A 24,840-nucleotide genomic window follows, 5' to 3' on the forward strand; every position below is an offset into this window, starting at 1 on the left:
TTTCCCCCCTTTCACACACACACACACGCAAGAACAGTATAATTTCTTAATCTGTTTTTATTGTATACATTTTGTACCTGGTTTTCTATATCTAGTAGATAAATACTTTGCATTGCCAGCAACACTTACAAGTTACATTTCAGATAGGAAATATGCAGCAGTACACAGGAAAAATTGATTGCCATTACCAAGTACATTCAGCATTGTCACTCCACAGCTTAGAAAGAGATATATATATATACACACGCAAACACGTGTGTGTATGTATATATATATATATATATATATATAAATATGTGCGTGCGTGCGTCAATACCGAGAAACACAATTACAGCCAGAGATCATACACTAGCTTAAATATGAGGCTAATCTTGCCCCTGGATTGAGCAAACGTATATCTTTGAGCTTTGACTTTTTACGCCAGAGAAGCAACTCGTACAGTGTGCAATTGCAATAAAATAGTTTTTTTTAAAAAAAAAACAGGTCGAGAACAAAACCCACATTGCTGCAATCCTGGAATCTTTCCAAAAAGATCCAAAGCACATACCTCAAACAAATGCCGGCAGCTCAGTCTTACAGCACACACAACATAAATTAATGTTTGCTTTAAAGAGCTGGTGTCACTTTCCAGGGATGCAAATGTGGCTTTTGAAAAACATAGTTCCCGAAACCTTATGAAGCCAAAATGGACCAGTGTTCGGAATTACCAACATAATTAAGATATTGAAAGGCTCGTCAAGAATGTAACAAAATTCATCTGCATTTCCAACAAAATCCCATTATGTAGCAAATGTAACAATGTAATTGAGACCATACTAGCGGTGTGTGCAGATAAAATACAATCTGCAGCCATACATTCAGAATACTGTTTCCATACTGCATGAAAATTGAACGTGATCTGATAAACTGTATTTACAGCCATCAAACTACAATCAACTTGATTTATTGCCCTTAGGATTATATAAATGAGCTGTTTTTTGGTGTCATTTAGATACTGTTGATCTTGAGCAGGTGCTGAATTCACAGACCATAAGACAAAGTCAAAACCTTGTACTGTTACTTATCACGGAGGCACAGGCATGATGACATGAATCTGTCCTCAAATAAACAAACGTCTTCAACTAAAACTTTAACCAATAAAAAAAAACTTTGATTCTGAAAGTCCATTAAAACACTCTTGACAAGTCATTTAACCTGCCTACAGTCAGGTCCCTTTGTAATAGTACATTAGTCCTAAAACTGACATATGGATGTCTACTTTCAAAAACTAGTAAAACCTCAAGTGCATTCACATTGTCACAATGCAGATTTTGTATGAATCCGATCAGCGGAACCTTGTTTTGTCACTGAATCATTTGCATCCCTTTGTAACATTTACTTACAAACATTTACAGTAACGAAAGACAGCAGCTTCGGTTCAGTGGATCTTGATACAAAGCAGGAAAAAGAACAAGTCGTTACTGGAGAGGGAGGGGTCAAAGAAATCACATCTCATTCACTAAATGTTTTTTAAAAGAAAAGAAAATTAAGAAATGAAATGGGCAGCTCCATAACCATGATATATAACTACTGCAGAGCAACACAAGTAACCGTTTTTGAACTACTGAAAGCAATACAAGCTTAGTTCTTAGTGACAATACTACAGTAGTACTGGGCTTGCATTAGTGATTACCGATAAACCCACTGAGAACCTTTACTCAGCCAATTCATCGCTGTAGCTTTTTAAACTAATGAAACAGTAATTCAGGTTCCAGTGCCGGCAGTGAGTCATTTTCTAACGCACGCACTCACCCACCTCTAACACTATCTGGTACTAATTCTATATTTTTCACAGGAAGCTTCCCGATACGTCGGATATCACGGAAAACTTTCCTTACGTGGTTTCTAAATCTGGACATTTTTTCACTACTTCAGAACGGCTAAGGTGTCTGACTGATTTCAACTGTTACCTATAGTGTGGGTACCATTTCCTGGACTCCATGGCTACTTTATAATGGACACACAGACCCCGAAATGCAGAAATCACGCTGCTATTACACAATCATTCTCAATGCACGAAATTCATGCTAAGGGAATCTGGGTCAGAAGTCAGGCTCCTGCATGAACGCCAACATGAACGCCAGCATGAACGCCATGAACTTTTTGTTGTGTCCAGACCTAATATTACCTTAAGACAATAGCAAAGGTCAAGTCGAAAACACGATAAAGCTACTTGCCAAAATTACAACACTGTTTTTATTTTACAAACGTCACTTCACAGTATGGTTTTGGTAAATTTGGAATACAAAATGCATCCGGAGTTAGAGACAGATCAACTATACCATGCTGTCTATGTTCTCCTGGGAGTGCTTTCCTTTTCCGTTGTTTGAGTCCTCTGGGTGCTTATAATTGTTCTGATACTCCTGAAGGATGGACACGACGTCATGGTGACCGAAGTGAATGGCCTCATCTAATGGAGTGTTGCCCCACCTGAAACCATAATAGAACACATTCCAGGAATGGCTACACAAGTGACAGATTACTGACACGTTTATATATACACACACACACAACGCATAATCAATCATGGATTGAGTGACCAAATTTTTATTATTTTTTTTGGAGGAATTATTATCTATCATAGGATGGAATTCCCCTTCATGGGGCTGTAAGGCCTTAAAGATAAACCTTGAAGCCTGAAAGGTTTTTCGTTTGAATATTGTGTAACGCTAAAGTCAATTCATCACTTTGCACTTCAACTAATTCAAACCACCATGTCCAGTTCTCTGAAACATTTTTCCCAAATCCCTTTGCCTTGAGCCTTGTCTTCCCATCCATAAAATATCTCTCTCTCTCTCTGTGCGTTTGGTCACATCCTCACTCGTCCTCCACCTTTCTCTCTTGTCTGAAGTTCCCCAATGACGTGATAAGGCACTAAATCAAATGCAAGGATTATTATTATTATTATCCTCATTATTATCATAATTGAAGCATTTCAATGGATTTGTCAGCGTGAAAAGTGCTCAAAAGAGCAAGTTGTCATGCCACAAGTGTACTTGGTGGAAAGTATTTTAATTTCAGCAAATTACCCATTTGGCCTCAGAATACTTCTAGACGTTTTCTAGACATAGACTTGTAGACGTAGACATTTGGTCACTCAATCCACGACTGTTTGTGGGACATTGCTGTGCACAATTGGCTGCCGTATTTCGCCCACAGACATACAGTCAGTTCACTTTACAGTATATTCTGTGAAGCGCTTTGAGACCATTGGAAGATGTGAAAAGCACTATATCAAATGGAAGGATTATTATCATTATAGATGTCGCAAATGTTGTTCAACCTACTCTAACCTTGTTAGGATTCTTCAATCTGCAGATCAGACCAAAGAAATCTCTACATAATCTCTTCCCTTTCTTTATTAGTGAGATTGCTGAGCAATCTGCTGAAGATTCACATTGTCATTGAATCTGTTCATCCGACTCACCTGTCCTTTGGGAAAGGGCTGACTTTGCAAGCTTCCAGCAAAAAGCGAATCACCTCCACGTGACCTGCGAGAGAGAAATAGGGAACTTACATCCTGAACCGTGAAAGCTGTTGTCACTTTAATGCATTAACATAGGTAGAGAGTGCCTGCAAGAACGCAATTGGCTGTTACCCTCTGCTGCCGCCACGTGCAATGCTGCTCTTGAGTCATAATCTCTCTGTTCCATGTCCATGGCAGACAAAGCAAATCTGCAATAAAGAACATTTTTTTAAAAAAATGAATCCATCTGAACATTTTCCTCTGAGCAATTAGACTAAACAAGCCTCTCAAGTCATCTACCCACCAGCAATATAATAATACATTCTCAAATGCAAGTAATATTAATTATGAAGTCTCCATACTCTTGTTGGTGTAACATTTAAGCGAGGGTGTTGTATCCAGTTACTGTCACTAGATGTCAGCTTGTTTTGCAAATACTGTACAGCAATTCCTTAGTACACTATTGAGTAACTGATATATAATAGCAGACATCTCAATCGGAATCACAATATTGTACTTCGAATTTAAAAGTACGGTTCCCATTTTCACTTAGCAGAATATACAGTTTAAATCAGACACAACTGAATCAAACAGGTTTAGTTTAAATCATACATTCCAATAAAAAAATAGTTTTAACCGAGGAACAGATTTTGAAACTATGCTAAGAAATGCATTGAGGTTTATTCCACTGGCATTAACGTCATTTCATTGAACTCAATCGTATCCTCTTGTTAGGAAATCTCTTCTTAAAAAATATTTTTCACAAATCAATAACTCCAACTCGCACATTTATGTGACCTAATTTGGAAGACATCATTCAGCTATTAAGAGCCAATATTTATTGTCCTGATAAATCAAACTCTATAATCTGGGCTTTAAATCCATCAAAAGCTGTTAAGCGCAAAGGACAAGTACTTAGCTCACTTCCTGTTTGGCTGCTTAAAGTCATTGCATCATTTTATGATTGTTGCCAAGATAATAATCACGAAACATAGCTTTACAGAAATTTTATAAAATAAAACATAAAAAATTCAACACAACAATGGTAATGCTAAATTTTATTAAACTGTTTCAGTATGTTTTTAGTTAAAACAGGAATGTTATACCTAACATTAAAACAAGATTGAAATGAATTGAGGGACAGCTGCCCACTGCCAGATAGACAGAACTTGTGGTTTTCCCATTGTTGGTAGATTTCATTAACGTTAATCATTATTAGTGAAAACAATATCTGATGAAGCTTTGAATATGTTGAACATACTGGACGAACATAAAGGACAAAAGATGGCCACAGTTAACATTATTCTGTGAAAATATGTGCAAACACAAACAAGTCTACATTCTAGCTCGACAGTATTGTGATAAGCACAGTGAACTAAAGAAAACAGCCTGTGGTGCAACATATTCTGGGGTGATCTTACCTCCTGAGAGCAGATACATCTCCTGTATATGCAGCAAAGAGAAGGTTTATCACCGACTTCACCTAATGAGGTTTAAGAATGAATACGTAAGACACAGGGTGATTTGCATCCACAAACAACAATTTACACACATATAGCATGTTTCATACTGAGAGAACGTCTCATAGTTCATTACAAGTTGGAGCCCAAACCAGGATGGGTAGAGAGGGAGGTGTCTGACATGTAGGTCTTCTGGTAAGATTTGGAAGCAGAGAGGTGAGGGTGAAATGGAAGCATTTTGGGAGATAATTCCACAGTGAGAGGTAAAGTGGTTGTAGGCATCTCTGCTGATGGTTGGCAGTGGAGTGGACATGGAGGTGGGTGACGGGGAGAACTAGAAGCAAGTTGGAATAGATGGAGCCAGGCCAGGATGGGGATATTGGGCTTGAGGGAAGAGGGTAAGTGCAGCGAGGTTCTGTATAGTCTTGAGTTTGGGGATGGTGGAGCTGGGAAGGCCGGCTTTGGAAAGGACAAGACTGTAGGTGACAAAACCGTCGATGAGGATTTCAACTGTGTTGGGGGTGAGATAGTGATGGAGGCAGACAATGCTGCAAATTTGATGTGTTCTGCCTCATAGAACTCATGACAAGACTGAGTCCTAATATTTGCTCCCAAGTTTAGGTATGATTTGACATTAAGGTATAACAGCTCTAATATAATATGCAAGCAAAGATTCTTCCCCACCCGGTTCAGAACCAAATAAGATACTGTAGAAAGATGGTACTCATCTGCTATAATCAGGGAAACGTGGCAGCCAATTAGTGTGCCAGCAGTGTCATACAAATAGCCATAAAGCGAAAATTAAAAGGAATGGGGGAAAATAAAAGATTTCATTTTCTGTTAACAGAAAGCAGAAATGCATACAAGTTTCAGTCAGTTTATTGTCAGGTTGGGATTTAAAGACGGCTTCCAGCCCTGTTCCAGTACTGTCTCAATAGTGAGCATATCTGAGGAATGCCATCACCTCATAGCGTTTTTGACCATAGAGAAGAATGCATTTTCTCTTCCAACTCAGAGAATTATCAATCATCCAGCAACGCAAACAACCACAGCAATGCTAAGAAATGCATCGGTGGTGTGCTGATACACAGCTGTATCCATGTAAGATGTGTTGATGCAACAATCTAACCGATGATTATGTTTCTTAAGTGAATCAGAGTAAAGTGTTCAGCAAGGTACTATTAGTTTCATGCTGCCTTAACTTAAGCTGACGGGTACTAATACATTTCTTGAGGAAGGTAGGGAGTGAAATAGGTTATAATATCCATGATTTTGCTTGCTATGCCCATGCATTTATAAGTTGCCCATCCCAACATGAAAAAACGTACAATGAAAAGCCTTCAACAGCTGTGGTTTCAGAATGCGCTGTGCCAGCTCCTACATCAAAATTCGCTTTTCCTGTCTGGCTTAAAAACAAAGCTCCGCATTATCCCCAGGAATTTGAGTGGTTTCCCTGAATGCACGTCTGCACAAAAAGATGCCAAAATAACATTGAGGTAATAAAATTGCAATTTTTGTCTGTTTTTGTTCACCAACGATTAGTTTGTGTCCTGAAAATGCATATTATTTCAGCTCTTCTTTTTCTCTCCACATTTTTGTACACATCAGTTTCAAGTCCCCTCACCACACCCCCCATCCACCTCTCCCTTCAGTTATAACCCTGTGCCAATTCTTTCTCTAGCTTCTGCTTTCAATTTTCTCCCTTTTCACTTGTACGATAAATTACTGCATCTTTAAGGCATGGCTTGATCTTCCCACTTCTGTGTATCAGAATCCCCCCTCTCTGCAGTGGTACGTACGTATGAAAGCTAAAAGCGCTTGCAAAGATCATTAATAAGCATTGAGGTAACAGAAAACAGCCCAAAGTGCTATTTGTTTAGCAAATAGTATTCCAGCCTCTCCTGCCTATAGTGGGATTCTTGTGAAACTGAAAATCAAGCCATTTTTCTGCGCTGTGCGCACATTTTGCATACTGCCACGTCTAATCACCTGCAGCATCACCCTGGCTTTCCTTTAAAGAATCCTCTGAAGCTAAGCAGGGACAGTCGTCACGGATCCTTGTGACTCCATTGATCATTCCTCATATAATGCTATTAGGGTGGCTGACTTGCTGCAGACATTGTGGTCAACAATGCCCCCAAATAAAATTTGCCATTCACTTCATGGCTACTTGTAGGTTCTAGCTCTATACACATTGGCTGCTACCATTCACCCATAAATACAGTCACTACGCTTCACACTAAAATCCTGCAGAGCCCTTTGAGACAACGTGATAAGGTGCTATATCAAATGCAAGGATTATTATTTTATTGTTATTACACTGTTGTGGAAACACAATTCAAAACATTGAATGAAGTGGGAGCTCAGTGATCTACAGCTTTCACTTCAGATGATCTGGAGTCCATGTTTGTGACTGTTGAGAGCAGAGGATGAATTGCTCACCAGGTAATTCTGTAGGGAAAGCTGATTAGGTACAGCCTACACCCTGAAAACTTTCACTCTTACCTTTCCCATCGTCTCCACCTTATATCCACTAACAACTTCTCCTCCCACACTCGCACCATCATGGGGTTCCTGAGAGCTGTCCTTGGTCTTCTCCTCTTTAATGTTTATCTGCTCCCACTTGCTTGCATCTCCCGCTGCAGGACCACTGCTGTCCTGACAGGGTGTCTGACAGACATCAAGTCCTGGATGAGAGCCAGTGGCTAAAACCTTACCAACCAACTCGCTCTCTCCACTCGGCAGGCACTGGCTTGCTCCATGTCTCCCACGCTGACCACCCCACCATCAGCAGTGAAGCCTTAGGCCGTTCTGCTGCCACCCTCTGGCATTCCACCCCAGAATCCCTTCACCTCTCCCCCTACCTTGCTTCCTTCAAGGCCAATCTCAAGACTTTCCTCTTTTTACTGTGGCTTCAGTCATCCTCTCTCTCTCTCACACAAACACACACACACACCCTCCAACCCTCAATCACACCTCCAGCTCAGGTGCAAACTCTTGTCTGTCCAGCGCCTTGGGACGTCCTCCCGATGTGAAAGGCGCTATATAAATGCAATTTGTTGCTGTTGGAGTAAAGATAATCAAGAAATATATGAATCACTTCCCAGCCAGTGACATCAAAGGTCAAATTTCTTTAATTTCCTATTAATAGTCCATGTCCAAGACTTCTTATAACCAGAATAACATATGTAAAGCTTGAACTTTTAACCCATCTCTTTTAACCGTTGAGGCCTTTATCCGAAGCTGTTATAATAATCCTTGCATTTTGATATAGCGCCTTATTACATCTTCGAGATGTCTCAAAGCGCTTCACAGAATATGCCGTAAAGTGAATTGACTGTACATTTTGTGGAGAATCTAGGACAACCATTGATTCTCCTAGAAGAGCTGATCATAACATTGCTAAGAGCAGGTCTAAAAAGTATAAGAGAACAATGAATCTTTGTTGCATCCAGTCCCGTTTATCTTCTGAATCTCACTGTGAAGCCATGTCAATGTACATGCCATGATTGATGGATCGTATTGTGTCCAGGATCTGGAATGAAATCTGAGACATCTCAGATTCCTTATCTGTTGCAATTAAAGTAACCTAAAGGACAGGATGGGCAACCTACTTATTTCCATCTGAAAGACCGAGTTGCTCTCATATGATACGGTAGCAAGTAAGATTCCTTTGCAGATGTCCCTGTACATCATTTTATAACATCGAGCAGCAGGGCAGAGGATTTAGAGTTAAGGATTCTTTCAGAGTTAAAAGGATTAATTGCCCAAATGTAGTGGTCGGTGAACCTTAATAACTATATTGAGGTCTGACTGGCAACTAACAGGAGTTGTTGTAGTTGCAGAGATTTCTCTACGAGTAACCGGACGTGAACAACCAGAAGGAATTCCAGCAACTGCAGTCAGAGCTGATCAGAGTGCTGCACTTCTATTTGTTACTACTCTTTCAGATTGCAGCAGACGAGATTCCAATGTCTGTTGACAAATAGAAATTTCACAACAATGCTAGAGTTAACCCAACAGCCCAATGTGTCTGTTTGCTGACCTTCCATCAGAAAAGTGGACAAAAAGTCATCGACGTGGAACATTAATTCACTTATCTTTCTCCATGGACGCTGCCTGACCTGCTGAGTGTTCCCAGCGTCTCCTTTTTTAAAATTTTAGATTTCCAGCATCGGCAGTATTTTGCTTTCTGTCTTGTTTGTTTACTTGCGTGGTTCATATAATCCTAAGTGTCTTAGACCTTATTTTGCAAATGAGCTATTACAGGCCCAAACTTCCACCCAGTCTTAGTCCACAAAGTCTTTTCCATCTTAAAATTTAAGGTCGTTGACCTGTTATTGTAGTGGATGGAGCTGTTGCTTATGAACTCAAAACCTACTGGTTCAAATCCTGGCTTGTGTTAGTGTGAGCTGGGGAGGCTAAATTGGCCCCGAACTTCCCAAATGAACTGAGTTTCTCCTCTTACCATCTCCCAGTCGTACACATGTACGTCAGCGGGCTGGGGAGAGATCCTGCTTGGCTGTGAAATTCTCTGCAGTCGATGAGCCTGTCAAGGCTCACACATGAACAAATGGTTCAGTACCAGAAGGCAATCAGCATCTGTGGAACCATAACCTCAGCACGACTTGACTAAGCCAGGAGCAGAGAGATATGCCAACAGGGGAGAAAATTAGAAAATAATTGGATACACTAAATTTATATTAAAAAAAACTTCATGACTCACGGTTCATAAAAGTCTCAGTTTCAGGCTAGTGGCTGAAAACATGGGCGCCGTGGGTGGAACAGAAGTGACAAGGGATGTGCAGGAGGCAGGAGCCAGTTAAGCGAAGGGGGCAGATAGTGGAGAGGTGTATGAACAAGACAGACAAGTAGGGAGGTGCCTGGGCATGAAGTTATTTATACTGCGTGTGTGAGGATGTTGAAATTGATCCGTTCTGCAATAGGGAGCTAGAACTCTGGGGTGATGAGTGTGGAGGTTAGTACAGGTGAGGGAGGATGGGATGGCAAGAGTTTTGAATTAATTGAGTTTTATGAATTGTGGGGCTAGGGAGACTGGGTTCCCCGTGCTGACTGCTGTGTTCGTGATCAGCCTCCTCCAAAATGTCTACTACTACTACTACTATTTGCTGTGTCAGTCAATATGCACCTATCCTAGACCAATAAAACACAGCCACACTTCAGAAGCACATCAACAATTTTACTGTTACAGCTATGGCTCTGCCAAAAACACAGCCCAAGCCGGTTAATGAACAACCAATTGATAGGAATATTCAGTTAAAGTGAATGTTTACTTACGTATAAACAAGTCCTTAGATACATTGAAACGGAAAAAAAAACCTGCTGATACTGTATATAGGAACGGTTACTGCTTCATAAACATGGTTTCTGAGGCAGGACTGGCATAGATTCAATAATGGATTTGAAGACTGAAGTGCTCTAAATCACTATGGTTCGTGATTTTGTGCAGATTTCACATGACCTTGTCCTATTACTATACAAGGGACTGAACAACACTGCCATTAGAGACACGTTAATGACTTCCATGCTTGAGCACTTATTGGGCAGATTTACCCCAACGATCGGCAACAAACACTCATAATGGTGTTTGCTTAACACATCCGCTTGGATAAAAGGAGCAGATTGTTAGCTACTGACATGATCCCATTATAAGGCAAACAGATACGTCAAGGAACTGTGATGTCAACATATCCATCTCTACTTCAAAATTGCTGGCGTAGATGGAGAAAAAGATTATTCTGCAAACAGAAAAGCTACTTAAACCTGAATACACATTTGGACATCATTGGTAACTTGGAAACTAAAAATGTGATACAATTCACTTTTATATAGCGCCGTTCACTTCGGGAGAACGCCTCAAAGTACTTAATCCTGGAGGGCAAAATTTCAATTAAGTATAGTTGAACTCACCACACAAGTTTGTAAGGTAATTAATGAGGTTGGCATTTGTCTATTATAGCTATTAGTTTAGCTGGGACTGGGAGAAGGGATGCTTTGCTGGGACTGACTTGACAGTCACTAACCACCTCTGCTCCATCCATGCCCGGTTCTCCCTGTGCCTCAATCTTCAATCTTTCCACTGGTTTTGACACCATTGACCACTCCACCTTTTTCCTCATCATTCAAACCTTTAATTCGGGCTCAACTAAGTTTGATTTACTCTATCTCCATAACATTGTGGCTCAGTGATAGACTCTTGCCTCAGAGTCAAGATGGTTGTGGGTTTGAATCTCACGTTGGGACTTCAACTCACATTAATTTGACCCTCCAATGCAGTGCTGGGGCAAGGGGGTTGCATTGACGGAGGTGCCGTCCTTTGGATGAGATGTTAAACCAAGGTCCCGTCTACCTGTTCAGGTGGATTTTAAGGATCCCACACACTATTCAAAAAGAGTAGGGTGTTTCACTGTGTCCTGGCAACAATCCCTCAAATAAAATTGGTCACTCGTTTCATGGCTGTTTGCTGTGCGCAATTGTGCTTCCGCGATTGCCTACAAATAAAGTCACTCCATTTCACAGTAATTCCTGTGAACCATTTGGAGACGTCCTTCCGATGTGATAAGGCGCTATACCAAACACAAGGATTAGTATTATTATCATCCTGTCTCTGTCACTACTCATTCCCAAAGAAGCCAAAAGCCTCATTTTTGCTATGCATCTCCAGACTTATCCTCTCCGATGCCTTGCTTTTGCTGGTCTCCTGATTTACCCCCAAGCTGCAAATCATTCAGAACTCTGGAGCCTGCCTTCTCTCACCAAGGAGGTCAGTGGTGGATCTCATCACACGCATCCTCAATTGGCTCCACTGGCTCGTGACCCTGCAGTGGATTGACCAAGATCCTTGTTATCACCTTAATATATCTCCACAGCCTAGCTTCATTCTACCAACTCTGGAATCAATGTCCCCCACCGACTCCATATCACCATTGGCGAGCAAGCTTTCAGCTACTTTGCCCATATTCTCTGGGAGCCTGTTCTGAAATCTTTCTATTTCTCTCTTTGTTTTCAAAACCCAACTGAAAACCGCTCTCTTTGATTCTACATTTGGCCACCTTCATCTAATCCCCACCTGCCAACCAGCTTGGGCTACTACATAAATTTTGTAAAGCACTTTAAGGTTTTCTCCTACGTGAAAAGCACTATACAAGTGTACTTAGGATATGTAGAGCACACAGAGTGTACTAAACACCAAGCTGCTGAATACAGTGTTTCACATAATCACGAGATGTCCAGATGAAAAAGGCACTTTGGCCCTTCTCCTTCCAGAATACCAACTCTACCATCTTCTCAAAACAGACTCGATCAGTTTCTTAAGAGGTCTCACGTGCTTGTGTCTAAAGTACAAATCAAGTCACATGGAAGTTGCACATCTCCTTCACATGTGAAACTTCAGTGTAAATTTATAAAATGTTTGATTATTTGACTTACCTTTTAGTAGTGTAGTTGTAGTCAGTAAACAGTTTATTCCTTGGTACAGCAGACTAATAATAATAAACTAGTGCAGTGGTATAGGGCATTTGCAGATGCTGACAACAAGGTAAAGGTTTGTATCTATATCTTTGTGACACTACGTAATAGCTCTGCTTATGGTAATGATGCCACAGATGCTCAGCTATAGTTATTTGGTTGCAATTGGCAACTGCTTACGAGCTCCCATTCCTCTCAGAATCCAGGGAAAGATAACTTTTTACTTAAATAATTTGGTTGAAAATTGTTTTTCTGTTAGGCAAAAATTATTTGTAATTCTGCCATTTAGTAATTCAAAAGCAAATAAAATGTACACAGCTACATAAGGTGGGATGTAAAATGGTTTTATTAAACAATACAAAAAATGAGTGCAGGATAGTTTACATAAAAATGCCAATGGAAAATAATGTGGCAATTACTGCTGAAATAAAATACAAAAAATACATACATGCAAATATAGAAAATGCAAAACAAAATGCAAACAAAATACTGGATCTGCAGCCGACAAAGTAAAATATTGAACTCCAAACACATTTTATAAGCCAATTCAGTAATCCCGTTTTATATCCAAGAGTTAGTTAACCTATTCTGCAACTGCAATTAAAAAAATAACAGACAATCCAGTCATCAAAAAAATTCACCCACTGAAAGAAAGTAAACTAAAACTAGCAGCCATATAAATCTTTAAGCAGCTGATTGATAAAATTCTCAGGGTAACTTCAGGTACCAGTCGGGAAAATAAAGTTCTCCGATTTACACAACAGCATAGTAAATAAAATCATATTATGGATGACACAAATGCAAGCACAGATGAGCCCAGAAGAGGATATTTCTGATTTTAAAGATCAAAATATACATAACAGGTCCATGGGATAAAGTATTCAATGTTACACCAAAAGTATTTGCACTGGCAAAAGTAAGAGTGCAAGCATCTGACCCAAAGTTTCTGGGGAGTTTTTGTGTCATTATAAACTAGAACGAAAATAATCTATAGTGTAACAGGGCTTTAGTGCAATCTCCCTACACTGCCTTCACAGAGTAAATAGAGGTTCAGTGTTTTACTCGTATCTTTCTTCCCCTGTAAACCGCTGTGACTCCTTGTTGCTTGTAAAATTAAACTCCCAACTTACATCTTGAAGCAGGAGAGCCTCGCTGTGGCACAGCGTTTGTTGGAGAATCCAACTGAATTCAATGTATTTTATCAATGCTTTGCAATGTTTATCAATGCATTATAACAGTAACTCTACAAAGTTTCTTTTTTTTCAATGGAGTAAGATAATATTGACTTCTTAACGAGTTGGTGAGTCTGGATTTCTAAGTCCGTGCTAATAGATATAATACATACAATCCTATGCATTTGTTTAAGTTAAAGTTCGGTTTTACAATAAATTTGGTCAAAAATGTGTATGTAGGCTCCCCAATTTTTGGTGTATAAGCACAACATAAATATACATCACTATAGTATTCTATTTAACTCTTCAAGCCTGCCAGCACAAAGCTAATTATTTTTGGCTTATTATTACATAAATTTGGTAGAAATAATTTTGTCATAGATTTATTGCCTTGGACTAACTTATTGTATATTACGATACCTGAATTGTGTTAGTTAATTATCTTTCTTGGTCCCAATGGCCAGTTACAAGGTGCAACCAAAGGCTGCATTCATAAAAGTGTTTATACGTGGGTTGTCATGGTCACAAGAGCATAAGTTGTTTTCGAGGGGGGAGCTGTTCATCTCCCCACTAGAATAACTCTCTCATCAATGTATCTAATTATATTTTGAACAACCTTAAATTGTCTATACCTAATATGAGACAATGATACTGGAGAACAGTTTACAATTCTGAAATCAAAGAAGGTTGTAGTGAGTTAGTTTGGGTGTAAGTACAGATACATTGCTGTCAATCGCAGTAGTGTAGCACCTACACCACCATTTTTATTTGACAATCCAGCCTGAGACAAACAAGTTTGTCTAGTTGTTTTCTAGTAGGTATATTTACTAAATACAAGACTAAACTTACTGACATCTAATTCCCATAGATCATTAAATTCCAATAGAGAATGTAATCATTTCTTTTAAGAGATTCCAGTTATATCCACCCCAGAAGACTTTTTCTGGGAAACAACTAGCAATGTTGCTTAGCCTAAACTGTCAATACAACCTCTATTCTACAAAAAAATTCAATTTATGTAACTACTTAGAATTCTGGGACTTGCTGCAGAACAAACTTACTACTCTAGAGATCTATCAGTCTCTAGCAGTCCACAGTGAACATGCTTTTATAAATCCAGCTGCTAAAGTATTTTCAAGATGAGAATTCACTCACTCAGAATACACCTTTCAACTCATTTACACATATATGTACAACATAACCAGGTTACATCATACTGTATATCAGCTATAGCACAGGCCAACATTTGAGAACATAATCTGAATTGGTAAGACATGTCTGCTTTAAACTTTAATTAAAAATTATCCTCTAACCACTGCAATATCAAAGCTGAATGTAACACAAAATCTCAGCAATACACCACATCACATAACTGGACTGTGCCATTGAACCATGTTGCACTAAGTTACAATCTAGCTTGCAGCAACTATCCATACTTTAAAAAAACACAGCATGCACATAGAACGTTAAAAAATGCTGAAATTTAGTAGTTTTATCACATCAATAACACCCAGTTACTATTGTGATACAATATTTATACCAGGTTTGGAACTATGAACACCCACTACAGATTCAGTCAAGTCTACCCGTGTCAATTTATCACACCTCTGGGTCATCAAACCTCAGAGAAGTGCGTGTCTCAATGCTACACATCTTCCGCACCAGCCTCTGTATAATTTGTACAGAATGTGTGCACTATTGACAGCTTCTACATACATTCAATATAATTCAATCCCCTGCCTTTTTTTTTTAAGTTCGGCAACATAGTAAACTGTTTTCGGCAACTTTGTAAAGTGCAAGTTCCAGACTTTGGTATAATCTAGTAGTACTTATAATACTGCACCGTTACACCCCCCAACCCTCTAAACACACTTGTAAACTCAACAACTCCACGCACCTGGGTCTCAATTCACATGAGATATTGCTAGTGCCAGGATTCAATGTGAATTACTCTTACTCTTGGCTAAATAGCCTTTTCATTTGCACTGACACTTGGATCTATTCCACCAGTCACGCAGAATCCCGACACTGACCGTATCCCAGTCAGGCAGGTTCTGATCAGGACACAAGAGTGAAGGGGTGGGGGGTGGGGAAGAGAAGAACTTCAGGAAAATAAAAAGATTGAAGTAAAACAAACAAAAAAAAGTATCTAGAAAGAAAAGCAAAGGTAATTCCTTTTCTTTATCTTCCGCTATTTAAATAGATACAGAACAACCTGGTCATAAATCACTGACAAAGGGAGAAACACATGTAGAAACAAACAGACTGGCTGTCTCATTCTAGCCTCTTTCCCCTACTCCCCTCCCAATGGAGAAGTCCTTGGCCTAGATTTCACAAACTTTCCGTGGCAGCATGATTGGGATCACCAGCACAGTAAATCAAGTGGAAATTGAGTGGAAATTCTTACTCTGATCAATACCCTACTGCTCCACAATCTAGTATGTCACAGCCGCTCAAGCAAGACACTGTGGTACTGTGATCTTTGATGGGAAGGAAGTTCATAACCACTGGTGCAACCAGGTATTTGCATCATTCAATGTGCAATAAAAACAAACAAATAAATAGGTTTATCCAAAGCTCTGGAATCCACAAGGGTTAATGAATAAATACTTGAGAATAATTCAGAACTTGCACTCTTCCGGAACAGTGAAATTATGACCCAGTCGCTTTAGACTCCTTCACTTAGACTTTGCATTCTATATACTATGGTAGTGGAAGAGTCCTCCTCATTGGATTCTGATGGTACCTTTTTCCAGAGTGGCTCTTTAAGTGCAAGCTCTTGCTGCAGACTTTCATAGTTCATTGATCCGAAGGTATGCTGGTAATATGAATAATTAGATTGCTTGAATCTATGAATTTTAGAGAGTGCTTGTATATACAACAATTTTTTAAAGTAATATTTTACACTTCTGCAAACTTTCTTCACTCTCTTTATAAATACAAATCTACTTAAACACATTTTCTTTCTGTTAATATGCTTAGCTTTTCAAAAATAAAATAACTAAATACAATTTCAATTCTATTTAATCGACTAACAAATTGAGGGGAAAAGTGCTTTGGTGGGTATACTTTTTATCAATAATGTTCATTTACCATGTAACTCATTTGTGTACTTGAAAGTAATTTCAAACAGAAAGTTGATAGATTAAGTAAGACCTGCAAGGGAAGCTGGCTCTGACCCATTTTGTTTATTCTCTTTTTTTTTTAATAAAAAAGAGGGAAGAAGAATCCTAAATACTGATTTGTTACTTTATGAACACAAATAGGTAATAATAAGATTATTGAATTGAAAGTTACTTTCTGTCAACTTCAGTATATATATTGCACTTTTATGTGCATTTCTGAGTCCTACAAATGCACAATAGTGATGTATACCAGTAAAATATTTGGGGATTTAAGATAAAAATCTTCAGATGAGTTGTTCAAGAGGTGAATTTAAAACAGTATGATTCTTCATGTTATGACAACTAAATGAGCAATCTAATTTATGGCTCAAAGTTTGCTCTCCTTTTGCCTTCCTTCAGACAAGCATTCAAAAGAATCTAACAGATATGTTACTGTAATTAATATTTCCTGGCCTGAAGATCTATTGAACAGAAAACACAGAAACTGTTTAGATTCTAATAACTAAAAATGTGACATCACTATATATAAAGTTGACCATTTACTTAAAGGTATATCTGGTGAAAGGTTGCTACTTCCTATGTTCAAGCGAGTCAAAAATAGATTTCTAACCTATTTTTAACTCACTTGAACATGTCCAGGGATCCATGTAAATCGGTTATTGAGCAAAGCGATTGAGATATACCCAAACTGTCATGTGTTAGATCCACAGATTCCCTGCTCCCAATGTAACTTAGACAGAACAGAAAAATGACAAATGACAGAGGCCAAGTAAGATGAAGAAATATACAACCGAGTGGAAAGACGAACCACCACAAATACCACAGAGAAAGTAAAGGAATAGGCCAGGTCTACAATCCACTACAAGTAGGAGGGCTAAACTTCTTCAGGGATTCACAACATTGAACAGAAAAGGGCTATATCCCAAGATGTGTGAAGCCATAGAAATTCATATTTGTTTTATTAATTGTATAGTTTCAATTTTAAATTTAGAAAATGTCCGGTATAATCAAAATGTTACTTTGAAAGTTAGAGTAAAATATTTTTTAAGTTTTTCCCCAGAATATACAGTCAATTCACTTTAGAGTATATTCTGCGAAGCGCTTTGAGATGTCTCAAAGATATGATAATGCACTATATTAAATGCAAGGATTATTAGTTATTATAAAGTATGGATATTTATTTTTAAAATTTGTGGATATTGCTGTTTGTCTATTAAGCAATGTTTTGAAGTCCACAGCAACCTATCCACCCATTGCACCAAACTTTTCAGAGTACTAGGATTAAATAACATGTCAATATTACAAATACATGTGAGCCCTGTGAGCTCAAGTATGCATGTAAATTTATCACTATAGCAATGCTTATAGTCAAACTGGATTGAGACACAGCCTAATGAGTTAGAAAGTACCAGGGAGATGAAGCAAGATGCCTATGAATTACCTTCACAATACAATGCATGGGTACTAACTCATGTTAGTAGCAGATAGATAAGGGTTACTGTACTTTGATAAGATGATGTGAATATTTTGTGCTCACCAAGTTGCCGAATTTTAACACTAGGAACAGAATACTTTCCCATTTTGAATACTCCATGTATCAAGAACTCTAGTCAAGTATAAACTAGACAGCTCCCCTCACTTTGAATCATAGCCCATCTTATCTCAAACCTCGGAAGAGCACCCACATTGCACCGGTGTGAAAATATGAATTAGAAGAGGAAATGTGACTCACACACAGAGAAGCTTTATGGACAGAAGTCAAGATAAAGTACACATATTATCATAGCCTAAAGTGAGAAGTTAGTGCAGGATATATTTATTTAAAAAAAGGGAAAATACAACTGATATTATTTCTGTAAACTATATACTGCTGCATAACCTACTTCCACAGTTTATCTTCTTAACAAGAGGAATCATAGAATATTCCAATGCAGAAATAGGCCACTTGACTTGGATGGTGTTTAGACTGGTCTAATCCTGTTCTCCAGCTCGCTCACCATACATTTTAACATTTTTTTTTCAAGCATCAAGTTGCATGACAATTTATAACATAACTGATGCAATGACAGGGTATTGTAAGTGATAAGTTATTTGGGCTGAAGAGACTATGTGACATTGTTTGTTTGAGCTTAATAAGCCAAAATGTATTTTGCTGATTCGCCTCATTTAAGCCTTGTCCTGCTGCTGTATTGTTTGTTAACTTTGTAACTTATTAAATCACTTTTGTCTTAAAGAAAGAAATTTGGATTCTTGATGGCAAATCTTAAATTTTGGGAAAGCTGCCAGTAGCAGATTACATTTATAGAAATAACATAGCTGTCCTGCATACAAATATCACACATGATGTAATTAAAATCTGCAACTTTTATTACTGGGATTCAAGTACTACCTCAGTTGTCTTGGTAGTGCACAGAATCTGTAATGTGTAGCTGAATGCAAATTCAGAAATGCATNAAAAAAACTGTATCTTACACATGGGTAAACTTACCCGTACTTCACCACCCTCCCTCCGGGGATCAAGTTTCTTTGCAAAGTGCCTCAGGTTGTCATAATTGTGGAAATTAAATAGAGAGACAAGATCCTGAAATTAAAACACAAAAATCCCAAATTTACTATTACAAATATTTAAAGATACTCCTCAAGAGTTTACTGACAGTTACATATCTTAACAATAGAATCCCCCACTAAACTATTAAACATACAAGACCTAACACACACCAAATAACAATCTAATGATTCCAGTTTCCACTGTGAATAACATTGGACCACAATCGTTTGCTATCCAGGCTCACGGGTGTAGTATGAATCCCTATGAAGGTGTACCACAGCATGGGAACTGGTTCTAATAGTGGAATACACAAATTCCTAACATTAATTGTTTTGTAGTTTGGACTCAAATTTGCAGAAATTGGGTTGTAAGTTTACAATTACAAATACCATTAAGCGAATTAAGACTATCTTAGTGCTGATTCACTTAGCCCTGGCTCACAGTCCCATGAATGATTAATAGCATCGCAAAGCTGAATGAAGAAATAGATTTTACTGTGTAGCACAAGAAACGTGGCAAAACTGGGAACCATCATTAGCCACTCATATGATAAGCTTATTTTTTGTACAAGCTTTCTTGAATTTAAAAGTCAAATATAATAGGCTAATTTGAAAATACTCAAAAATTTTAATTCATCTAATGCTGCATCTATGAAATATGTGAGTTACTTGGCATACACCACAGTAATAAGTGGCACAAAATGCTTCTCCTCTTTACACTTACATGACAGAATTGAATACCCTTAACACTGTTGCCAAGTTTGTCCAGAGGGGGCGACCAACACATGATACCCATCACATTTGGTACCACCAGCAAAATACCACCAGACACTCCGGATTTTGATGGAAGGCCAACCTGCAAAGCGAAACATAATTTTTTAAAAAAACTATACATTGGCATTATATAATAAAATATAGAACAAAATATGAAGATTTTAGGATGCTTTGTACTGACTGCACCAAGATTATTTAATGTTAGCTGCGGCAACTGCAATAGTTCTGTGTGATGAGAATCTAAAACACAATATTCATACTCTAGATTCATTATGTTAATGTAACATCTGGGATATATACTCCACACAAATAAGTCAAGGAAAAACCAGACCATTTTCTGATGCTAATATTCTTTGTCGGAATTTGCTTGAGACACAAAAAAATGTAAAATCAGCATTATTACCCTTTTCGTCTGTCAATAACATCCCTTTTACAGCCAGCACATCAAGTATTCATTGTAGGTCAAATGAAACGCCGTGAATAATTAATGCAAAAGTGAACACATTATGCTATGACCTAATGGAATGTTAAGACACAATGAGCTTTGCAATTACAATATTCAAAGCTTATATGTATGGTTTGTAATAGTGGAAATCATATGCCTTCTTCTATCCTGGAAGTTTGATTGATGGAAATTTATATTTTCCTGATTTTCTTTGGATAATAATTTTGTTGTTGAAGTTTTCAAAGACAAAAACAACACACAAAACAGTGGTGATTTAAAAGATACAGACTATTGTTCAGCAAATCTTACAACCTCTATGAAAGACAGTTTATTTTATCAGTTATTACAAAGGAAGAAAATGATCTCCAGTGAATCTTGTGTTTAGACCAGTGGTGACCAACCTGTGGCCCCCAAACATTTGCACAAATCCAGGTAAGTCCGTGATCGTTCGGTAGTGTATTTTTAGNTTTTTCTTGCTTAAATATTTCTTGATTTATGGCATATACAAAATATACTCAATCAAGAAAATTTATTTTATTGGCCAACCATAAAGGTTAGCCACCATTCGTTTAGACAAATACATTTTTTTAAAAAAAAGTTTGCTTTGTCAACCAAACATTTCAAAAATTCTGTTGTTTTAAAAAAAATTTATATCTTTGAATCCAGAAATTGTTCCTTTAATTATTGTTCCTACGTACAATCTGCAAGTTTTCTGCACAAATCCAACAGCGCAGCTATTCTGGAATTTCTTTGGTAAAAATACAATGAGACCGCACTCTAAATAAATTTGTGACAAGCCTCGCCTGTTCTTGTTTCAATGACAAAGATAATCAGAGTCAAATTTACTTACATGAAAGGCAAACTGGCCCGAAAAGTCATACATGCCACAGGAATGCATCAAACTCAGCGTGTTCCTAACAGCCTCAGGGCTCAGAACCCTCTCTCCTGTGATCGGGCAGATGCCACCGTTGGCCAATGTTGCTGCCATTACACTGCCAGATTCACAGGTTACTTCAATGGAGCACAGCTTTGGGATATTGAATAAAAGAACAATTTTCAGTATGACAAGTATTACAAGCTTGCTTAGAATTTAAATGGGGCTTTGGCATCAAAATATGACAACAGTGTAGAGGGGGAGAAAGGAGAGGAACTTTCAGGTTAGTTTCGCCATTTACAGTTCTAAAAAATAAAGTACAGCAGAAAATAGAACTTTTAGTAATTATTCAGCCTCCCATTGAAATTGTGGGCAGGTACAGTCCCCCCACCATTCGGCCGATCACTATATTCATTAAATATTTAAACATTCCTCCGGATCTACTTTAGTTTGCATTTAGAGGCAACATAAAATAAATGTGAAACAACATGAGACAAGATGAAACAGTACAGTGAAGTCTGGTTATAATGGAGATTGATAAAATCATAACCAGCACTATAATGGGCACTTCCACATTCATTTTGCAGTTACACCCAAATACATTTTATAATTTTGCGCAAGTAAATGTCAGAGTCTACATTCCAACAAAACTTATTATAATGAAGCACCTTAGAAAATGGTTCTGTGAATTGTAGCTAGAAATTAATAATGCACACAAATTGTTCTATTGCATGTGACTCTTGTTTTTTATTCCAAAATTACTTTTGGATGAATTTGAATGAGGGAGGAATACAGAGAAAATGGCTTGCTCTTCTTTGAAATAGTGCACTGAAATCTTTCAATCCAAATGAACAAGAAGATGTGACCTTGGTTTAAACATGTCGTACTAAGGATGGCACCTCTGGCAATGTAATATTAGTATGGAATTTGAAACTACTATTTTCTGACCAAAAATGAGAGCACTACCAATAGAGTCAAACTAATACTAACAACCCAGTTTGTTATATTCAGAATATAGGAAAGAAACTCACCTGGAAATAAAAATCCAGTATACTAGTCATATCACTGCCTTCTGGAAAACACTGTAGGAAAACATACAAAGGAAATTAGGTTTTGCCTCCTTCACAACTTTCTCCCCTTGCAGGGAGCTAATCACTGTAGATCGATCCTCTTGCAGTTAATGGGACTATAAATGTTTGGGACCATTGGCTCTCTTCATATTTACCATTATCATTGCTCTCCAAGATCAGACAACACTTAAGGAGGCACATAAAAGCTGCATGTCTGTTCCTACACAGCACAATACAGTAATTTAAAAAAATCTGGGTGATGGGTTTCAGTTATAAAATAGATGCTGTGAAGAAACAAATTCTTACATGCAAACCGCTTAAATAATATAATTGTTGCATTTGATATAATCCTTATCACGTCTTCTAGACGTCTCAAAGTGCTTCACAGAATATACTGTAAAGTGAATTGACTGTACATTTGTCGTGGACTGAGTGACCAAATTATTATTGTTTTGGGGGGGGATTATTATTAAATGTGTAATTCTGTCACTACAGTGACAGCATGTTGGGACATCCTCTCGACATGAAAGCCGTTATACAAATCTAATTTTGTGTTGTACAAACCTTTTTCTCCTTCAGGTAATATCCAATAGCAAAATTTCGATCTCCAGATTCTCTTTCAGACTGAAATCTAAAAACAGTATCAATTTATTATCTTGAAAAACAAATGAAGCTCAAGCAGTAAATTGTTAATCAATTGCAATCTCAAAGAATTTTTTCAACCTATAGATTGACACTATTTGACATGAAGTTAATAAACATACAGATTAATTCACGCCACTTTGCAGCCTTAGCTATTATTAGGTTCATGCATATTTTATGGCTACTGTTCTGAAGAGATCTAATCTCCCTCCCATTTATAAAAATGTTAAAAAGCAAGGAATACTTACGTAGCATTATTAAATCCAACATACTCATTTCCAGCCATCTGATTCAAGAATTGCATGACCTGCAAAATAGAACCAATGTTTGAAAGCATTCACTGAAATGTGTATAAATTCTTAACCGTGCATTTTCATAGAGACAACAATAAAATCAGGTTCTGAACAATTCAATATTATACCTACACTGTCAAATTTCTCAGCGTTGCTTAATCCCTGCTGCAAATGAAAGGGAAAAACGTTACATAATTGACAACAATTAAATCCAAACTGCAAGTACACATATTCAAAGTACAATATATCTCAATGCATAATTGTTTTTACAAGTGAAAAGCAATATACGCAAGATAAAATTGAAACCGATGCAGTAACACGTCAAAGCACTTCACATAATCAGTTACTCTGAAGTGCAGTGAGATTTGCACTCAAAAATTCCTATGGTGAGGGAGAAGGAATGTAACCCTACAAAACAATAATCACTTGTGAACTGCTTTGAGATATTTCAAACTGTTAAGACTTTAACTAAATCGTCTTACCTTTATAAGGGACGTAACCACAATGGCTCCAGCATTTACCATAGGATTATGTGGTTTATCTGAAATGATACATAATGAAATATACAACATGAATGACAGATATAGAAACAGACTTGAAACAACTGGCTATGTTAGCAGTAAACTAAAGTATCAGATTTTTGTTCTTGAAGCAACACAGTTTTATCAATTGGTTTCAAAACTGATACCATGTTCATGTCCATTTGATTTGACTATTAAGAAGCATGACATGGGTTTCCTGAACACCATAGAAATCTACACATTCAAGGTGCAGCAACAACAAATTACATTTGTATAATGCCATTCATGTCAGGAGAGAGTTCAAAACATTTGTTTCTTCATGTACATGGAATAATTTACACCCGCAACGTGGGTAAGCGAGAACCAGTCATTAAAATTTCACAAGATAAACTATGGCAACGGTCTTCCAAAGGCCAATTGAAGCTCAGTTACATCTGAAGGCTTCTACTAGGAATAGCATAGGACAAACACAGAAAATCTGTTGCCTGGTGGATGCAAAACCCATATTAACCCATTAATTACCGTGGTCAAATGTAACCATTATCCTCTAAGAAACCCTGAGAGCAAGGTTATTTAGTAATTATGTTTTGTCAATCAATCCAAAATCAATGTTCAGGATGAAACAATACTGGGAAGTTAAACAATAGTTTTGAATATGTGAAAAATGCATCAATTTAAAAGATTTTGGTTTCCAGAATAATCTGGATCACTACATTTAAATGCATATAAATTCTACAATAATAGATACCTGAATTTTTTTTAAATGGTGCATTAGAAAAGCTTAATTACAATAGTGCAGCTCCAGTGATATACAGACTTAACAAAAGGCTAAAAAAAAATCTTAAACCCTCCAAAGCTGTTGGTGAACAATCAGATTAAGAGACTATTGTAGAATCAGGAAATTAAGATTTTTTTCATTCAAAC

General features: G+C 37.6%; 1 protein-coding gene across 4 annotated transcripts in view; it reads right to left on the minus strand.

The window, feature by feature from the left end:
* Positions 1-39: 39 nt before the first annotated feature.
* Positions 40-24,840, minus strand: part of glsb (glutaminase b) — a 40,889-nt gene continuing 16,088 nt past the window's right edge. For 2 of the 4 annotated variants that reach the window (XM_042336093.1, XM_042336094.1), the window contains 13 exons: positions 23,878-23,936; positions 23,528-23,560; positions 23,351-23,409; positions 23,025-23,091; positions 22,422-22,472; positions 21,367-21,543; positions 20,022-20,153; positions 19,239-19,331; positions 4,927-4,988; positions 3,638-3,714; positions 3,467-3,530; positions 2,322-2,469; positions 40-1,426 (listed from right to left, as the gene is read on the minus strand). In XM_042336093.1, the coding sequence (XP_042192027.1) occupies positions 1,418-1,426; positions 2,322-2,469; positions 3,467-3,530; positions 3,638-3,714; positions 4,927-4,988; positions 19,239-19,331; positions 20,022-20,153; positions 21,367-21,543; positions 22,422-22,472; positions 23,025-23,091; positions 23,351-23,409; positions 23,528-23,560; positions 23,878-23,936 (1,031 nt within the window). In that variant the 3' untranslated portion in view covers positions 40-1,417. Of the gene's footprint in view, positions 1,427-2,321; positions 2,470-3,466; positions 3,531-3,637; positions 3,715-4,926; positions 4,989-15,746; positions 16,444-19,238; positions 19,332-20,021; positions 20,154-21,366; positions 21,544-22,421; positions 22,473-23,024; positions 23,092-23,350; positions 23,410-23,527; positions 23,561-23,877; positions 23,937-24,840 lie in introns of those variants that run through there. The other 2 variants (XM_042336091.1, XM_042336092.1) reach the window with 2 other exon arrangements.

This window comes from Callorhinchus milii, unplaced genomic scaffold (genome assembly GCF_018977255.1).
Source record: "Callorhinchus milii isolate IMCB2004 unplaced genomic scaffold, IMCB_Cmil_1.0 Scaffold6, whole genome shotgun sequence".
Taxonomy (NCBI): domain Eukaryota; kingdom Metazoa; phylum Chordata; class Chondrichthyes; order Chimaeriformes; family Callorhinchidae; genus Callorhinchus; species Callorhinchus milii.